General features: G+C 43.3%; 2 long non-coding RNA genes and 1 gene segment (V, D, J or C); 2 read left to right on the plus strand and 1 right to left on the minus strand.

Moving 5' to 3' along the window:
* Positions 1-1,344: 1,344 nt before the first annotated feature.
* Positions 1,345-18,152, minus strand: LOC123653012. Its single transcript, XR_006742637.1, has 3 exons — positions 18,048-18,152; positions 8,728-8,735; positions 1,345-1,354 (listed from the first exon to the last, which is right to left on the minus strand). It is a non-coding gene; the product is annotated as an uncharacterized LOC123653012 (long non-coding RNA).
* LOC123653010 lies at positions 1,647-2,383 on the plus strand. The segment is given in 2 exon segments: positions 1,647-1,734; positions 1,828-2,383. Coding segments are annotated over 2 exon segments (399 nt in total).
* Positions 17,848-18,237, plus strand: LOC123653011. The gene is made up of 2 exons (XR_006742636.1): positions 17,848-17,983; positions 18,067-18,237. It is a non-coding gene; the product is annotated as an uncharacterized LOC123653011 (long non-coding RNA).
* Positions 18,238-19,044: the final 807 nt, after the last annotated feature.

Genomic DNA, 19,044 nt, shown 5'->3' on the forward strand with positions numbered 1-19,044 from the left:
CAGCCCCACTCCTGATCAGGGTGTTGGGGGATAATTGGGGGCCAAGCCAGCTGGGTTTGGAGGGGTGATTAGATCTCAGGTCAGAGTGGTTGGTGGCCACAATGTACATCATAGTCATGGGTTGTTCTGGTCCTTCCATTCATTCCACCATTCCAGTTGCTAGGCTTTTATATATAGAGAGAAACAGCTGGCTTATGGGGGATGCATAGCAGGTTTTTATAAATGACCAGTTGCTCTCCCATATTGCCTGGAGCATTGGAATAAAGGCTCATATACAATATGATCCAACCATGTCTCTGCCTAATTGGCTCAAGTAGTGACAGGCAGCAGGGACCCATGCATTATCCTGTTACATATTCCTGTGTGTGATATGTGATTGGGGAAAATAACAAAGACAATCTGTCATCCTATATAATAAAGAGCTAATATGCAAATGGTTGTCATGCCATCATGCCATTATGCTGGTGAGAAGAAAAACCCCTATTTTGTAACAAACTGCTATTTGGAATTTTCTGCTGTTTTTCTTAGATAAAATGTTGCTTTCTAGTCTGCTCTAGCCTGTTTGAGGAATGATGAAGATAAACTTAACTGTATGACCTTGTAGGCCAGAGACTAGATATGCCCATAATTTCAATGCCATGCCAGGTGCATTTTTTTTAATTGGACAGAACTGTATTGTTTTCAAGGCCAGCATTGAAGTAATCACTAAGTGCACATAAGGCTGGCTCTTTAATAAAAAGGGAAGTTCTGCTTGTAGCCTTGCTTTGAATTTGAATTCATTTTCTCTAAGCCCATCACGCAATGAATAAAATGGGTCTCTCCAAACTCTCCTCCTGCATTGTTTGATTGTTCAGGAACTCTGTAACACTGGGGCTAGGGGACCTATGGCCACACCCCAGCTGGCATGGGGGCTTGGAGACCTGTTGCTATGCCCCCCCTGAGGCTGCAGCAGGGGACCTCAGGCCATGCCTCCCACTTGGCATTGGACCAAGGGACCTGAGACTCCCCCCATCCCCACCCTGTGAGGCTTGATGGGGGTGAGGCCGGCCGAGTCTGGGTCTCAAGTGATTTTGAAGCACATGCAAATGGGTAGAGACTTGATTCTGACAGAAGGGAGACTTTCATATACATTTTACTAATTTTCATCTCTGACACTTTTATTATAAAGAAAGGGAAGCTAGCAATATTAAAATATTTCCTCTAATTAGTTTCCTTTTAAAGTGCATGAATTTTGGGCCAATAATTATCAAATAAAAGCATCATTCCAAAGCAAATTCTTATTCCCAAACCCCAGAAAGGCAACATGGCCCACGGCGGGTGAAGGAGAGCGAGAGGAAGCCCCATCCACGTGCCTCTGGGGCAGCATCTCTGAGTCCTCATCAAAATCCAAATGTTTGAAGACTCTTAATCCTGGAAGCTTCGCCCAAAGGTATGGGATCAAAGTGACTGGTCTCAGGGAAGGAAGAAGGGTCAGGACCCTTGTCACTAGTATCCTTGAGTCCTATCCCATCTGTGGTCACTCCTAGGGTGACAAGGTCAGGCATGCAGCCCAGGCTCACGGCTGCACCCTTATATCCAGACTCCATGCAAATGGGGTGCTCCTTTTGCTCATAAAGGAGGGCCCTGCCTGGCATGTTGGGAGACACCCAGAACTGATGTGCCTGAGATAGCATCCCAGTGGCTCCACCATGGACTTGGTGCCAAGCTTTGTTTTCCTCCTGATCATTCTCCAAGGTCATTCTCAGGAATGGAGAGTGCTGAGACCTGTTCTTGGGCCTGCTTTTGCTTTCATGTGATTCTAAGTCCATCTTGTGTCTCTGTTTGCAGGTGTCCAGTGTGAGGTGAAGCTGGTGGAGTCTGGGGCAGGCTTGGTGCAGCCTGGGGGGTCTCTGAGACTATCCTGTGTAGCCTCTGGATTCACCTTCAGTAGTTACCATATGAACTGGGTCCGTCAGGCTCCAGGGAAGGGACTGGAGCGAATTTGTGCTATTACTGGTAATGGTGGTAGCACACACTATGCAGACTCTGTGAAAGGCCGATTCACCATGTCCAGGGACAATGCCAAGAACACGTTGTATCTGCAAATGAACAGCCTGAGAGCTGAGGACACAGCCATGTATTACTGTGCAAGAGACACAGTGAGGGGAAGTCAGTGTAAGCCCAGACACAAACCTCCCTGAGGAGGCAGCAGGGCTGGGCTGCAGTGGGCGCTCAGGACACCAGGGGGCGTTCATGACCAGCAAACCCAGGTCCCAGTTCAGAAGCTGTCCTTGGAAGGGTTTTGTAGGTTTCCTATTGGGATCAATGCTTTCTTCCCTCCTATTGTCCCTGTGAAAGTTCCTGCTTGCTTCCTTGTGTCTTTAATTAGATTCTCTGCAGGCAAAAAAGTAGGAAGTGGCTGTGTTTTCAGATCTGGTCGACTTCTAATATGTGCCCTTCTTCTGACCATGTCCCTGTTGGTCACTTTCTGGGTTGACAAAGAAAACATTGTAAGTATGCATGCCCTCCTCACTGAGAGGGATGTCCCCCAGCCTCCCATGTAGTGCTGAGCCGGGATCAGGGGCTCCAGGCCCCAAACCTCACCTGAGGGTCATCAGCCAGGAGGAGCCCTTTGGGGCAGTTAATCATGAGCCTTTCACTGATTTGGAATCACATGGTGTATTAGGATCATAATTTGTGGGCATTGCCACTGTGTGAACCTGGTAGAAGTGCCCAGCTCTCAGGATGTTGTGGGATGGAGGCCGGAAGCAGGCCCAGTGATGGAGCCTGTCACAGCCCTCAAAAGCCCTCTTCCCCATGAGTCTCAGAACCTGGTCCCAACACCTGTCTCTTTTTGTGGAGAATCCACTGGATCCTAGAGCCTGCTGATGAAGACATGTTCCCCACCCACCTTTGCTGTGCCTCCAGGCTCCACAGACACCATCTTATCCTCAGCCTCTTCCCCTGCCACCCACAATCTCATCCCATCGGGCCTAGGTAGGACGTACTGTGTGGCTGCACTCAGCCCTCTCCTTCCCACCTAATAGGTTTTGCCTTAAATGCACCCTCATGCCATCCCCTCATAACCATCTCCTTTGCCAGACCCTCCTTGAGACACCAGGGCCAGAGACACTCAGGTGACCTGAACCTGGACTCAGCCACCCTGATGAGCCCACGTGCAGTACTCAAGTGTTATGTCAGGCTATTGGGGCTCCACCTATGTCAGGTGGAGACACAGCTGACCACTGTCCTCAGAGCACCTTCAACATCTCACACCTGTGCTGAGGAAACCTCCAGGGGGCCATGAGCTCCAGAGAATTGTGGTGTATAAGCCCATGGCCACTGGGGTCAGAGGGCAGTCAGGAAAGAGCTGGAGCTCAGTCATCTATAATGTTGTCAGTGCCCCACTGACCAGAGCCCAGGTATACAGGAGCTCTGTGAATCCTAAAAGTGGAGGAACAGCCTGGCCAGTGTGGCTCAGGGGTTGGGCATCAACTTATGAACCAGGAGGTCATTGTTTGATTCCCAGTCAGTGCAGGCACATGCCCAGGTTGTAGGCAACATCCCCCACGTGGAGTGTGCAGGAGGCAGCCAATCAATGATTCTCTCTCATCATTGATGGTTCTGTCTCTTTCTCCCTCATCCTTCCTCTCTGATGTCAATCTATTGTAATAAAAGGGTAATATGTTAATTAGACCGGGCATCTTCCAGACATCTTCCAGGCATCTGACTTCCTTCTGGCCAGTTAGGGGTTGACCAGGCAAGCAGGGGAGCAGAAAGGGAGCAGACAGGACAGCAGGGGAGTAGTTGGCAAGGGAGCAGTTAGGGAGTGATCAGGCAGGTGGGCAGGTGAGTGTTAGGGAGCCAGCAGTTCCAGATTGCAAGAGATCCCTAATTGGAGAGAGTATGGGCCAGGCTGAGGGACTCCCCCCTGCCCCCCCGCTACCCCCCCCCATGCATTAATTTTTTGCACCAGGCTTCAAGATTGCACTAATAAAAGAGAAGTGTGAAAATTGATCATCACTCCACTATGCCCACCAGTCAATCAGAAGTGAGTACCATATGAAAATTAACCCAATAAAGATGGCAACGGCCACAAAGCTGGAGTAAGCAAAGGCTTAGGTTGCCCCTGGTAATGGAGAAAGCCAAGCTTCCCACTCGCCCTGAACACAGCTGAAGGAGGGGCTGAGACCCTGGGTGACTGGCGAGCTTGGGCAGCCTGAAAACAGCTCTCAGCCCCTTACCCAGGCTGGCCAGGCACCCCAGTGGGGTTCCCCACCCTGCATGAGGTGTGGCCAGCTCCATCCACTGAGCCAAACCGATTTCGTCATGGAGGCCAATTTTTACCTTTAAATGCTTAAGTCCCCCCACAGCATTTTCTCTACAGTTCAACGAATATTATATCTGGAACATTACTAAGATAGAAATATTTGTGGCCAAATTGAAAATAATTAATTCTGTGGTCTGGACCAAATCTTTATGTTAAAATTGGTTTAAGCTTTGATAATCTTTAAATTGGGTATATTTGGAAGCTTTATTTGAGTGTAATATTTCAAGGAATTAACTGAGAGATAACTTTGTGACATCTCAAGGGCCTTGATGTTACACAAAGATCTACTCTCTCTCTTTACAAAGAAATATTTTTTAACTAAATTAGATTAATTCAATATACTATAAATTGCTTAAGGAAACTTTTCTAAATAAAATTAATAGCAATACTATTATGTTTAGATACATATACTTTGAATATTATAAGAAGTTTCAGTCTGCTTCAGAAAATGACTTACACAAATTCACAGCCAAGTTCAAACAGGAAATTTTTAGAAATAGCACATATCCAGTAAGGGAAAAGGGGCAAGGATGATAATTCTCTGTGTCTGGCAGTGACACTCTGGTGTTTTACCTTTCATTTTTTGGGATTTATAAATTGTTTCAATGTTTTATACACCATCGGTAATAAGCAATGCAACACATGTATTTTATATGCAAAATGTTTGTTGTACTAGAAGGCTGTTGTCTCAGAATATTATAAAGTAAAGGTTTTGTCAATTGCATTTTAAACAAATTGATAACCATGTCACTTTTGAATTTTGTCATATTAGACAGTCACTGCTTTACTTTCATGCATATAAGTCTTTAGAAAACCCCATGTAAAGGATCCTGGCATACTCTAAATTGCAAGTTTCAAGAGAGGGGGGCCACATGGACTAGCTCAAGTGCTCAGGTGAAAATGGTTTGGGCCAAGGAACATGCTGGGAGTGCTGATGTCATCAAGGATAGCACTAGGATTAGGGTTAGGTTTAGGGCTAGGGTTAGCATTAGGTCTAGGATTAGGGTTAGCATTTGTGTTAGGGCTAGAGATCAAGTTCAAGTTAGGGTAAGAGTTTAGAGTAGGTTTAGGTTTAGGGTTAGGGTACAGGTAAGGGTTATACTGAATTAACATTTGAGATTGAAAATGAATGAGCTTCATTTAATGGACAAAATTGTGAGTAAAACTGAGACAGACAAGGACAGACTATGAAAATATTTAGAAATGTGCTTAATCACTAGAATACATGTTCAAATGGGTGTCACTTCTAAAGGACACCATTTTGTCCCTGGGTACTTGTGTTAAAAGAGCTGAGTATGATAATGTTATAATTTATTATTTCCATCTGTATGAGTAAACAATTGGAGAGTACAATGAATGAGCTTGAACCACTCTAAAAGATGAATCAATCTCTAGAAATTAACAATGATAACAAAGAGCCTTAATATCAATTACACAATGTTTAAATACAGGGAAATCATGTTCAAAGACCAGAGAGGCTACTTGGATACTGATTACATGTGTATTTCTGGCCATGTATTGCCATTATTGAAAGAATTTTGGTTCAGCATTTAAACTGGAAGTGCTGACATCATTCAGAGGGAGGGGCCACGTGGACAACCTCAAGTGCTCAAGTAGGAACTTTTAGAGACAGGGGACATTCTGGGAGTGTGGATGTCATCAAGGATAGGATGAGGATTAGGGTTAGGGCTAGGGTTAGCATTAGGTATAGGATTAGAGTTAGCATTTGGATTAGGGCTAGATCAAGCTCAGGTTAGGGATAGTGCTTAGGTTTAGCGTTAGGGTACAGGTAAGTGTTCAAAGAGCTGAGAAATGAGTGTGATAATGTTATCATTAATGAATGAGCTTGAACCACTAGAAAAGATGAATCAATCTCTGGAAATTAACAATGATAACCTAGGGTAATGTCTAACAACATGCTTGATACAGAAGGAATACATCAACAAAGAGCCTTAATATCAGTTACATAATGTTTAAATACAGGAAATCATGTTCAAAGACCAGAGAGGCTACTTGGATACTGATTACATATGTATTTCTGGCCAATGTACTGCCGTTTTTGAAAGAATTTTGGTTCAGCATCTAAACCGGAAGTGCTGACATCATTCAGAAGGAGGAGTCATATGGACAACCTCAAGTGTTCAAGTGAAAATGCTTTGGGTCAGGGAACATACTGGGCGTGCTAATGTCATCAAGAAAAGCACTAGGGTTAGGGTTAGGGTTGAGGCTAGGGTTAAAATTAGGTCTAGCATTATGGTAAGCATTGGGGTTAGAGCTAGAGATCAGACTGAGGATAGGGTTAGGGTTTAGAGTAGGCTTAGGTTTGGCGTTAAGGTACAGGTAAGTGTTATAGTGTGTTAACACTTGAGATTGAAAATGAATGAGCTTTATTCAATAGACTAAAATTGTGAGTAAAACTGAGACAGACAAGGACAGACTAGGAAAATATTTAGAAATGTGCTTAATCACTAGAATAAATGTTCAAATGGGTGTCACTTCTAAAGGACGCAATTTTGTCCCTGGGTACTTGTGTTCAAAGAGCTGAGAAGTGAGTGTGATAATATTTTCATTTATTTTTCCTGTCTGAATGAGTACACACTTGAACTTCATAATGAATTAGATTGAACCACTGTAAACGATGAATCAAACTCTGGAAATTAAGAATGATAACCTAGGGTTATGTCTAAGAACATGCTTGAAACAGGAGTAATAAATCTACAAAGAGCCTTAAGTCTGGCTAGAGACCCCTCCCTTCCCTCCATAGCCAAGAAGCAGATACTGGACTCCCATTGCCTGGGCAATGCCACCAGCGTGTGCTATGAATGCTGCCATTTTTGTCACGGAGTGATGGCTAATTTACATATTACTATTTTATTATATAGGATAATTAGTCCCTAGTATTCTATTTCTGCCCCTAACACTTGAATGTCGATCTATGAACCAGGAAGTCATAGTTCAATGCCAGATCAGGGCACATGCCTGGATCCCCAGTAGAAGGCATGCAGGAGGCAGCTGATCAATGATTCTCTCTCATCATTAATGTTTCTCTCTCTTTATCCCAATTATGCCCTAATTAATTGATTATCTGTTTAGACTTAGTGGGACAAACGTGGGTGACCAGGAGCCGCAATAACGGCCTATCCCTGGTATTTAAATTTTTTTTTAAATAAATCTTTATTATTTATATTATTACAAATGTTCCTTATTTTTTTCTCCATTGCTCCCCTCCACCAGGTTCCCACCCTACCTATGCCCTTTCCACACTCCATTGACCTCATCTATAGGTGCACAGTTTATGTTCAGTCTCTTCCCACACTCCCCACTCCCTTTTTTCTCCAGATTCGTCAGTTCACTCCCCTTCCATACCTCTGATTCTATTGTATTCACCAGTTACTATTGTTCATCAGATTTTTTTAATTCCCTTGATTTTTAGATTCACTTGTTGATAGTAATGTATTTGTTGTTCATAATTTTTATCTTTATTTTCTTCCTCTTCCTAAAGAACAGCCTTTAGCAATTTTGTGTGTGTGTGTGTGTGTGTGTGTGTGTGTGTGTGTGAAGCTTTTTATCTCTCCTTCTTGCTATTTATCACCTTGAATATTTCTTGCCATTCCCGTCTGGCCTGCATGGTTTCTGTTGAGAAACCAGCTGACAATTGTATGGGTGCTCCTTTATAGGTAACTACCTGCCTTGCTCTTGCTGCTTTTAATATTCTCTCTTTGTGTTTTGCTCTGGGAATTTTAATTATGATATGTCTTGGTGTGTTCCTCTTTGGATTCCTTTTGTTTGGGGTTCTGTGTGCTTCCTGGACTTGTAAGTCTAATTCTTTCACCAGGTGGGGGAAGTTTTCTGTTACTATTTCTTCCAATATGTTTTCGGTATCTTGCTCTCTCTCTTCTTTGGGGATCCCCATAATTCTGATGTTAGTTCGCTTGAAGTTGCCCCAGGGGTTTCTTACATTATCTTCAACTTTCTGGATTCTATTGTCTTCTTGCTTCTGCGGAGGAATGTCTTCTTGCTCCCCCCCCCCCCCCCCAAATCATTGACTAGAAATTTGAACTAGTTTCTTTGAACTAAAAGGGGTTTGCAGAACTCCAGGGAATTATAAAGTATATATAGCAGGTGGTAACCCCTTCCAGCATACCTGAGTAAAATATATAGATAAGTCCTAAAAATTAAGGGGTAAATTTAAGCTTAAAAGGGAAAGTTTAAAAATCTCTTCTACCAATATTCACCATTGCCCTGACCATTTTTGGCTCAGTGGATAGAGTATTAGTCTGCAGACTGAAAGGACCCAGGTTCAATTCCAGTCAAGGGCATGTACCTGGATTGTGGGCACATCCCCAATAGGAGGTGTGCAGGAAGCAGCTGATTGCTGTTTCTCTCTCATCGATGTTTCTAACTCTCTCTCCCTCTACCTTCCTCTCTGTAAACAATCAATAAAATATATAAAACAATATTCACCATTAATAAAAACTAAAAAGGTGTGCCTTTTTCCTGTAAAGTCAACTAACATGTTCCTCTCTCAGCAGGAAAGAAACCAAATTGGTTGCCCAGTGTAAAAGAAAGTAAAATATATAAGGTGTCATTTGTAAAGTTTGAAAGTAAAACAAGAGAAATTAAGATTCAGCAGATATAAATAGTTAAGCCAGTGAGAAGAAAGTTTAAAGTACTGAATTTGGCCAGAAAGAGATTTCATCCTTTCCCTAAGAATCAGGCAGAAGATAAATCCATTAAGGATGAAGGGCATATAAGGAAGGGGACTGGAACTGCTTATACTTTACTCAGATCACTGGATATTGGCCAAACCAGGGTTCTGAGTACTGTGTAAACCATCTTAAGTTCTCATCCCAGAGTAAACACCTCAGAAATTCAGGTCAGAAGATACTTAACCATCCAATTCAATGAGTACTTCAGAAACATGAGAACCATCTCAGACACTTCCAACTACCGAGAACTGTTTATGATGGAACAGAACACGGGTTTATGCACACTTCCTCCACAGATAGGGAGGCAGGAGGGTGGCTTCTGCTTGAGCTCAGGTCGTCACCATCTTGGTATGCAGTTAGTCCACCCCACAGTATTGTTTGCGATTGTACATTGGCAAGGTACCCCTCACTCCTAGTTTGAGAGTGGGGACTCCCTTCAGCCTTGGCCAAGTGGGGGATGCCCCACTGGTAAGGACTTCTTTGCAAGCACAAGGGATATAGGAAACATCCTTGTATGTTTTGTTTTCTCTCTCCTTCTTTTCTTTTAATGGGAAGCGTGCCATCCACATTATATTAAACAAAAAAACAAACAAAAACAACAATAACAACAAAAAGGAGCCCATATAAGTTTGACCTACAAACCTTAAAGAAATAGAGCCTGATTGACACTTACGTTTGTCCTCAAGTACCAACTAGAAGAATGGATTAGTAAAGCCTAACCCCAGAGAAAAGTTTTCAATAGGAAAAAATAATAGAAAGTAATGGAAGTCCTATAAGTCCAAGCTTTCTTTACTCTATGGGGACAAGCTAAAGACAGGTGGGAAACTGTAAATTTAATCCTTTGCACCTGGCAATAACAAACCAAGTCTACTGAGGAAGAAGGTGGAGGCCATGTCCCTGCCCAGGACTAAGTCAATCTTAACTTGCCATAAGATTGACTTAGTCCTGGATAAAGGGCCAGGTCATACTTTAGTCCAGCTCCTCTTCTCACACCGTGACTTGAGGAAAATTAAAAACTATTTAGAAAAGTTCTCAGAAGGGCCTGACAAATATAATGAGGTCTTCAAAAACCTCATTCAAGTATTTGATCTTTCATATAGAGACATCATGCTCATATTAAACCTGACCCTCTCAGCCACTGAAAGGCAGGGTATACTAGAAAAAGAAAGAGAATTTGAGAATGATCACCTTCTTGGTTATGCCAGGGGAATATAGAATTCTGAGGAAAGAAATAGAGATTTCTTAATAGGACAAGGAACAATTCCCTCCATAGACCCTCAATGAGATCCTAAAACAGAAAATAAAGCACTGCTAGTTTTGTATTATAGAAGGCTTCAGACAGAGTAGAACAGAGCCTGTCAACTACTCTAAATTAACCACCATTAATCAAGGGAATAATGAAAATGCCTAGGCCTCTTTGGAAGGCTTGGGGAGGCTTTTGGTTAAGCATATGAACATTACCCCCAATTCAGACTTGGGACAACTAATTTTAAAGGACAAATTTATCACTCTGGCTATCCCAGACATCAGGAGGTTACAAGAATTGGCTATTGGTCTCAAGAGTACTTTAAAAATCTCCTGAAAGTTACCACCTCTGTGTTCTATAATAAATACCAGAATGAGGAAAAAGGATAAACAGAGGAAGCCAGGCCAGAACCAAGGCTCTTTGTGCTGTAGTCTTCAGTTAGATCCCAGAGGCAGTCAGTCCCAGTCAACTGCTACAACTGTAGACAGGTTGGACTTACACACCGGAATTATTCCAAGGGGCATGGTAGACTCCTGAAGTCCTATTCTACCTGCCAAGGAGACCACTGTAAGTCAGACTTCCCCTGGAGATGGAGGTCCCTTCCCTTGGGGTGGAGCTGTCAACCAGCTGGCCCAACAGGACTGATGAGGCTCGGGGGCTCTCAATCCCGCTCCTCAGAGGACTGCCACCCCCACTTAGGAGCCCCAGGGAAGACTGACAGTGGGGGGAAAGGAAATTAATTTCTTCCCTGATGCTGGAGCCACCTTCTCTGTACTCCTCCCAAACCCTGGTAAACCATCCTCAGAGGCTGTAGCCCTTATTAGCATGTCTGGGAAGCCAAGAAAGAGATCTTTTTCTCAGCTTTTAAGGTGTAGTCTGGGTAAGTGGTTCCTTTCCCATGCCTTCCTGATCCTGCAGAAAGCCTCATACAGATCAGAGACAGTATTCTCCTAACCATGAGGCTCTAGAACAGTGGTTAACCTTTTTAATACAGTTCCTCATGTTGTGGTGACCCCCAACCATAAAATTATTTTTGTTGCTACTTCATAATTGTAATTTTGCTACTGTTAATGAACCATAATGTAAATATCTGTGTTTTCTGATGGTCTTAGGCACTACAGCAGTGATTCTAAACCTGTGGGTTGAGAACTGCTAGCAGGGTCATCTCCCTTGTCTGTCTTTAGCCACCAATCATCATGTGTTCAGGGCAGAGTAAACCCACTGTTCTCAATTGCATGTTGAAAAAATTTTAAAAGGGGTTTCAATGGGGACTATTGTATTAAAATGAACCCCAAACACTGAGGAAATTCTATGAAATAGAATGGCCAGCCTTCGAGGTCAGCTGGCTCTTTAGATGAAGGATTGGTCTGGGCGGTCTGGAATGTAGTCACAGGAGACCCTGGACACCCAGATCAGTTTCTCTACATAGACTGATGGTTAGAAATTGCTCAAACCTTTCCACCTTGGGTTCGGTTCTGAGTGTGCAATAAGGGGCAGAGAAAAGTTTTAGTAGCAGAAGTAAAGTGGTAGGCAGGGCAGCAGCAGGCTAAGGAGAGGCAGGTAGAGTAGGATCAAGCAAAGAAAAAAGAGACAGGAGAAAAGAAGCAGGTCCCTCAGAAGGAAGTTAAGCCTCCTGAGGAAGTCTCACCACTTTTACCACCTCCATCTGAGCCACAGGCAGCACCAAGTGCTCCTCCTACTAGCCTAGAAGATCTGAAAAGTCTGGAAACACTGCCTCCCTCTGTCTCTTGTTGGCCCCCGAATTACCTGAACCTCCAAAATACACTCCTCAGGAGGAGGAATGGGCCCAACAAGAAGAACAAAAGAAGGTTGGTGGATACTCCCAGATCATAGTTGTCTATGTCCCAGAACAGTTACCCATAAGGTAGTCCTCCAGCAGCATGAACTTACTCATTTAGGAAGACTGCTGTAGAATTTTGTTAGGTAGATATTACCTAATTGCCTATCTTCCCTCCTTGTGTGCCACAGTTTCTAAGCGTTGCCTCCTCTGTGTGCAGAACAATGACAAACAGGGTCCTGTGGGACTGATAGAAGTTCAGCGCTGTGGGCAAACTCCCTTTGAGGACTTAGAAGTAGACTTTACAGAAGGAAATAAATACCTACTAGTCTTTGTTTGTACTTTCTCAGGCTGGGTCAACACATATTCCACTCTCACGGAAAAGGTGAGATAAGTCACGAAGGCATTTCTAAAGAACATAATTCATCAGTATGGAATGCCTCTGACCATAGGGTCTGATTGTGTCAAAACTTTGTAGCAGAAATAGTACAACAGATAGCTAAGGCTTTAGGAATTAGATGGAACCTACATACAGCTTACAGGCCTCAGAGTTCAGGGAAAGTAGAGCGCATGACTTGGACTCTAAAGCAGGGTGTGGCTAAGCTATGCCAAGAGACAACCCTACCATGGGCAGATATCTTGTCTCTTGTACTCCGGTGAGTACACTGTGCCATGAGAGCCAGAATAGGTTTCTCTCCCTTTAAAATTCTATATGGTGGACCCCTTCCCTTAATTCAGCCAAAGGGGGATTTGGGGAAAATAGGAAACTAAGAAATACAGAAGCAACTACAAGGACTTGGAAAAACTGTCTTTGAGGTCCATAGATCAGTTACTGACTGACTACCTATTTCTTTGGATCAGCTGTACATCCTTAAAAATCTAGAGAACAGGTTAGGGTAAAGAATGGAAAAAGAGCCCCTTCAGCCAATTTGGAAGGGACACCCTGCTTTAGAGTCCAGTTCTTGCTTTCTTCTCTTAAAGACAAGATGCTCTGGTATTTCTGAATAATCATTGGTTTTATCTTTCTAATAATTCTCATTTTGTCTTTTTATGAGTGCCCCTGGAACCCAAGGCTAATCCCAGGAGGAGAACTCTTCTGCCCTTACTGGGACACAGAAGCACCATAAAATTACTGCTTCCTACACAGCAAAGGAATAATATGAAGCTAAGGCTATTTTTTTTTTTTTTTTACTGTTACTGAACTCTCTTAATCTGGACTCTCAGGTCTACACTCTACCTCTTGAGAGCCTCCTGAGTCCTCATTATCTCTACCAAATGCTTAATTTCATCCTGTCCCTCTTAAATGAGCAGTTCAGCTAACCCTTCTCCTTATAACATTTGGCATTACAGCAGGGGTTAGCACTGGAATAGGGGGACTGGTAACTTCCCTCTTCTACTATCAAATCTTCTGACCTAAATCAGCTAAATCCAACCAAAGGTTCTGCTGACTTAACAGTGCAGCTCATCTTCACATGGCTCAGGGTCCTAGCCAGCAGCAGCACACAATTATGTTGGGTGACAGACACCAGAGGAATATTACCCGAAAGCTAGAGATGAAAGATCCATGATGGTTACAATCATTGACTTGTCATCATGCTCATAGCACCAAGAGTAGGTGACACCAGAAAAAGGCAGATGGACCCACAGAAGCTCGGTTCACAGGCCCAGGTTGATGATACACACACCACGGGAACATAGAATATTTATTATGCACATGATTACAATATCTGGGAAGAACAGGAAAGGCCCTTCATCAAGACAGACCTGCTTTGACGGAGTCAGAAAAGGAGACTGGCTTTGTGCTTTATTATTTTCAAGGTGATGGGGGAGGGAAGGAATTCTGCTTCCAGGGGCCTGAGTGGTTTCAATATCCCAATAACATCTAGAGAGAGAACCATGATTTCTTATCATATTTCCTGTGTGTAGCAGATGGAGAAGAGGCAAAATAAGCCATCAGTTGTCAGCAGCCAAACAAAAAAATAAAATAGAGTATGACTATTTTACTTAACAGCTACACAAAATGTGCAAAAGTTCAGATAAAGTGTCATTTTGTGTGTTAAAAAAAAACAGATCTACAGAAAATATGAAGAATAATTATCAGTAAAATAATGAGGATGAGAATGATGAAGGTGATCATGATGATGATGATGATGATGGTGGTGATGGTGATGGAGGTAGTGACAGTGATAATACAATTGGGTAACAGTAACTCTCTGTTCCAAATTCTTTGTTGTAATCTGTACTTTATCCAAGGTCACCAGGTATTAGAAGGCCTTGTGTCAACTTAAAGTTGGGCTTTTGGGGTTTCAATTTTATAATGACAGCCAAGGAGAAGATGCCTGCTTTCTTTGCATATAAAAAGTCATTGTGTGTGCACAACCTCCATATCTATAGAAAATGGGAGGAACAATTTTAAGTAAGAAAATGGTAATGATGATGATTAAGATGATGCACAATGGGGCATAGGGAGACTTATATAATACTTCAAACAATATACATTTCTTTTAAAAATATATTTTATTGATTTTTTTTACAGAGAGGAAGGGAGAGAGATAGAGAGTTAGAAACATCAATGAGAGAGAAGCATCATTGTTTCTGGTCTATTTGGTTTAATTTTCATATTGCCTAATGCACAGATTCGTGCACTGGTGAGTTCCCTTGATGTGCCCTGCAGGGATTGAGTCAAAACCGGCAGTCCAATGCCACCTGCTGCTCCTACTCATCCAGGCCCTGCTGTGCCTGTCACCACCATTCAGTAGTCTTACTGCTGCTCCTAGGGATGTGCCATCAACCAAGGTACATGCCCTTGACTGGAATCGAACCTGGTCAGTCCGCAAGCTGAAATTCTATCCACTGAGCCAAACTGTCAGGGCACAATATACATTTCTTTAAAAAATAATCACACACATTAGGAAAAAACATTGTTTTTTCTAGTGAAGGCCAAGAAGGAAGTGCAGGGTGTGATAGAGAAGGCTTGTGTAACTATAGAAAATACACAGATTGAGACAGGGTTTGGTCTAATGAAATTATGGCTCCTTATACAGACAAACAGTCACCATGGTTCCTCCAGTGAGGGGTGTCCACTCTTACCTCTAAGTATTGAGAAATTTCATGAAAGGGACCCCAATGAATTAGGCAGATTTAATTTTTATTTTATCATAAATTAAATAGCACCAGAGGGGATTGCTGTTAGGAAACTAACCATAATCTGGACATGGCTGTGAAACTGGGTGAAGTGAGGAAACTGGACTTGTTTGAGACATGGCAGAAGTATGCCTGGTGTTCATGGATAAATAGTTACTGGACGTATGGATTTAAAGCCTCCTCCAGTGAAGGCCAAGAAGGAAGTGCAAGGTGTGATAGAGAAGGCTTGGGTAACTATAGAAAATACACGGATAATTATGAGCAGGAGTTATATTTGTATATATAAAAGCCTAAGTGTCCATTTGACCAGTCCCTATGACCTGCACTGACCACCAGGGGGAAGATGCTCAATGCAGGAGCTGCCCCCTGTGGTCAGTGCGCTCCTACAGCAGGAGTGCCTCTTAGCTAACCACCAGATGTCAGGCATGGGGCTCATGGCTGGCTGCCACAGTCTGGAGACACAACAGAACAGCCGCAAGACTACTGAATGGTGGTGACAGGCATAGCAGGGCCTGAATGAGCAGGAGCAGCAGGTGGCATAGGACTGCCGGTTTTGACCCAATCCCTGCAGGGCACACCAAGGAACCCCACCAGTGCACGAATCTGTGCATTAGGCAATATGAAAATTAAACCAGATAGACCAGACGTCTTCCAAGTGAAGATTCCTGGACTTGGGGAGGTGTTATCTTCTAGCAGAGACACTGTGAGGATGTGCATGTAGGAAACAGGGATCCCCTTTCCACCAGTTTGCAATGATAAGTTCCTTATTTCTCTTCATCCCTAACTGCATGATCTTTAATGATTTTATTTCTAACTGGAAGCCCAGTGCTTGAAATTTGTACACAGGGAATGGGAGAACCCTCAACCTGACCTGCACCATCTGGGGGATGTCCGACTTGGGATCTGGCCTAAACCGGCAGTCAGACATCTCTTTTATAATACATGACCACTGGCTCCTAACCACTCACCTGCCTGCCAGCCTGGTCACCCCTAACCACTCTGCCTGTCTGCCTGATCACCCCTAACTACTCTGCCTGCCTGCCTGGTTACCCCTAACCCTTCTGCCTGCCAGCCTGATCACTCCTAACTACTTTCCCCTGCTGGTCTGATTACCATTAACTGCTCTCCCCTGCAGGCCCAATCACCCCTAATTACCTCTGCCTTGGCACCTGCCACTGTTGCTTTGTCCAGAATAACATCCAGAAGACATTCAGTCTATCTGGTTTAATTAGCACATTACCCTTTTATTAGTATAGATAATTCCTGTTCATAATTATTTTTGTATTTCCTATAATGACACAAGCTGTTTCCACCATGCCATGCACATTCTTCTGGGCCTTCACTAGAAGAGGCTTTAAACCTATAGGCCCAGTAACTCTGTCCATGAGCATCAGGCATATTTCTGTGATGTGCCTCAAATAAATCTAGTTTCCTCCCCTACCCAGTTCCACAGACACCTCCAGATTTATGGTTAGTTTCCCAGCAGCACTCCCCTCTGGTAGCAGAACTTGCTCCAGTCCCTGCAGCTGTTGTCGCCATTTATATGGACATTGTAGGCTCAGCATTTTCTCGGAGTTATTTGCAAAATTCAAAAAAACAGTTCCCAATAAAGAAAATATTGTTAAATTACTCTTGGTTAAAATTAAAGTATTTCTCTCCTAAAGATTCCATAGAGAAATTTAAAACACAGATATAAATATGAAGAATATATTTCTAAATCTTAAGTCTGATGGGAAAATGTAAAAAATTATACATTAAGGACATTATATGTTTGTGGGAGAACCCAGCACCCTCAGACCAGATTGACCTACCAGGTGAAGGACAGAAGGAGGCTGGGAGTGAGGGATTACACTCAGGGTTGAGGTTTCCTTTCCTGTGAGAAATTCTATGGTGGGAATTATCTTCACTCCCTCCCTCTGAGCCCTAACATCACTGGTAACACTAGACTGAGAAAACATGTCAATCTCCTTCCATCATCATTTCAACATAGGAATGATTCTGAGTTGTGCACATTTATGATTACTATTTTTATTTCTTTTCTTTTATCCACTTAAAACCACTACTTTTTTGGATGTAAATATTTGGGTCTCTGCAAAAGGAAGAGTTTTCATAGTGAGCTGTAAACAAAACCCACCAAACTTAAAAAATCCAGATCAAGAACTTCTCATCTGCCTGTGCTTGGAGGTAGTTTCTCAGATAAAAATAACATCATAAATCAAAATATATGATAGTTATAATAGCTGTTATTTATATTTTTTCACAACAGTAGTGAGTTTTTCTATAAAATTAAATTGAAAAAAATTGAAAATTGTGGATACAATAAGGTTTTGAAAATCAGAAATGGTTTGAGCAAATGTTAATCATTTTCACATCTGTTTGAAAGATGCACGATAAATTAAAACTGTAACCTACTCATCTAGTCCACAGTTTCCTCTTATGCTCAGAAAGTTTGGGCTATTTTTTATTTAATTCCAATGTGCTTCATGACCCATGTAGCCCCCTTTCCCTGACTTATATTCTGAGTGAGGTCAAAGGAAAAGATGCCCCTATACAGGCCCCAGAATGACCAGTGAAGCCAGAATTCAGGCCCTAACTTTTAAGAAAGGCTGCCTCACATGCAAATTTCTCTTCAACTCCAGGATAAATCCTCTCCTGGGTTGTGAAGACTCACAGCTCTCCCCTCACCCAAGGCTGAGGTCTCTGGGAAGACAGAGCTGTGGTCTAGGAGAAGATGAGACTGCTGGGTCTTCTCCTGTGCCTGGTGACAGCCCCCCAAGGTGAAGATTTCACTGGTCAGATAGGTTTCATGGGATGGCTGTGAGTGCAGGTGACTGACAGGACTGATGCTTCTAGTCCCCAGGTGTCCTGTCCCAGCTGCAGTTTCAGGGGTGGGCCCAGGACTGGTGAAGCCCTCGCAGACCCTCTCCCTCACCTGCACTGTCTCTGGTTACTCCATCACAACCAGTGGTTACTGCTGGAGCTGGATCCGCCAGCCCCCAGGGAAGGGGCTTGAGTGGATGGAGTGCATAAATCATAACGGAGACACTAAGTACAGCCCCTTCCTCAAGAGCCAAACCTTGATCTCCAGAGACACATCCAAGAACCAGTTCACCCTGCAGCTGAGCTCTGTGACCACCGAGGACACGGCTATGTATTACTGTGTGAGACACACAGCAAAGGAAAGTCAGACACAAACCTTCCTGAGGGAAACAGCAGGGCTGGGCTGCAGGAAATGCTCAGGACACCAGGGGGCGTTCAGGACGCAGAAGACAAAAAGCAGCTCCAGGAGCAGGGCAGAGGGCTATGACCTTCCTGTTGGGGGCAGGGATTTCCTTTTAAACTCTCAGCTGCACTGAGGGTTGATAATCTCTCTTTCTCTGTGGCTCTAATTCCTCATATTCTCACTGTAAACACCTGAGAAGGAGGTAACTTTGCTGTTTTCAGATGACATATCAGCAGTGACGGGGTACTCCCCTTCACCAAGTCCCTTTATGTCAAGTAAATCTTTTCTTTACAAAGTAGATTGAGTTTTTAAAGAAATTAAATAAGTACTTCACATGTGTCTCACAGATCCTACTAGAAGTGTTTGCTCCAGAAGAATGAATCTTTTGTTTGTTTGTTTGTTTGTTTGTTTAGAGTAGGGGTGTTGAACTCAATCAGAGAAGGGGCCAAAATCTAAAATCCAGCCTAAATCGCTGGCCGAATGGTTTACTGAACAGTCATAAACTGTCATTGTGATGGAAACGCAGCGGAGTGCAGTGATGACAGCGCGGTGCGGGCCACATTGCAAGGCCTGGCGGGACGGATTTGGCCCGCGGGCCTTGTGTTTGACACATGT

This window comes from Pipistrellus kuhlii, unplaced genomic scaffold (genome assembly GCF_014108245.1).
Source record: "Pipistrellus kuhlii isolate mPipKuh1 unplaced genomic scaffold, mPipKuh1.p scaffold_m20_p_25, whole genome shotgun sequence".
Classification (NCBI taxonomy): domain Eukaryota; kingdom Metazoa; phylum Chordata; class Mammalia; order Chiroptera; family Vespertilionidae; genus Pipistrellus; species Pipistrellus kuhlii.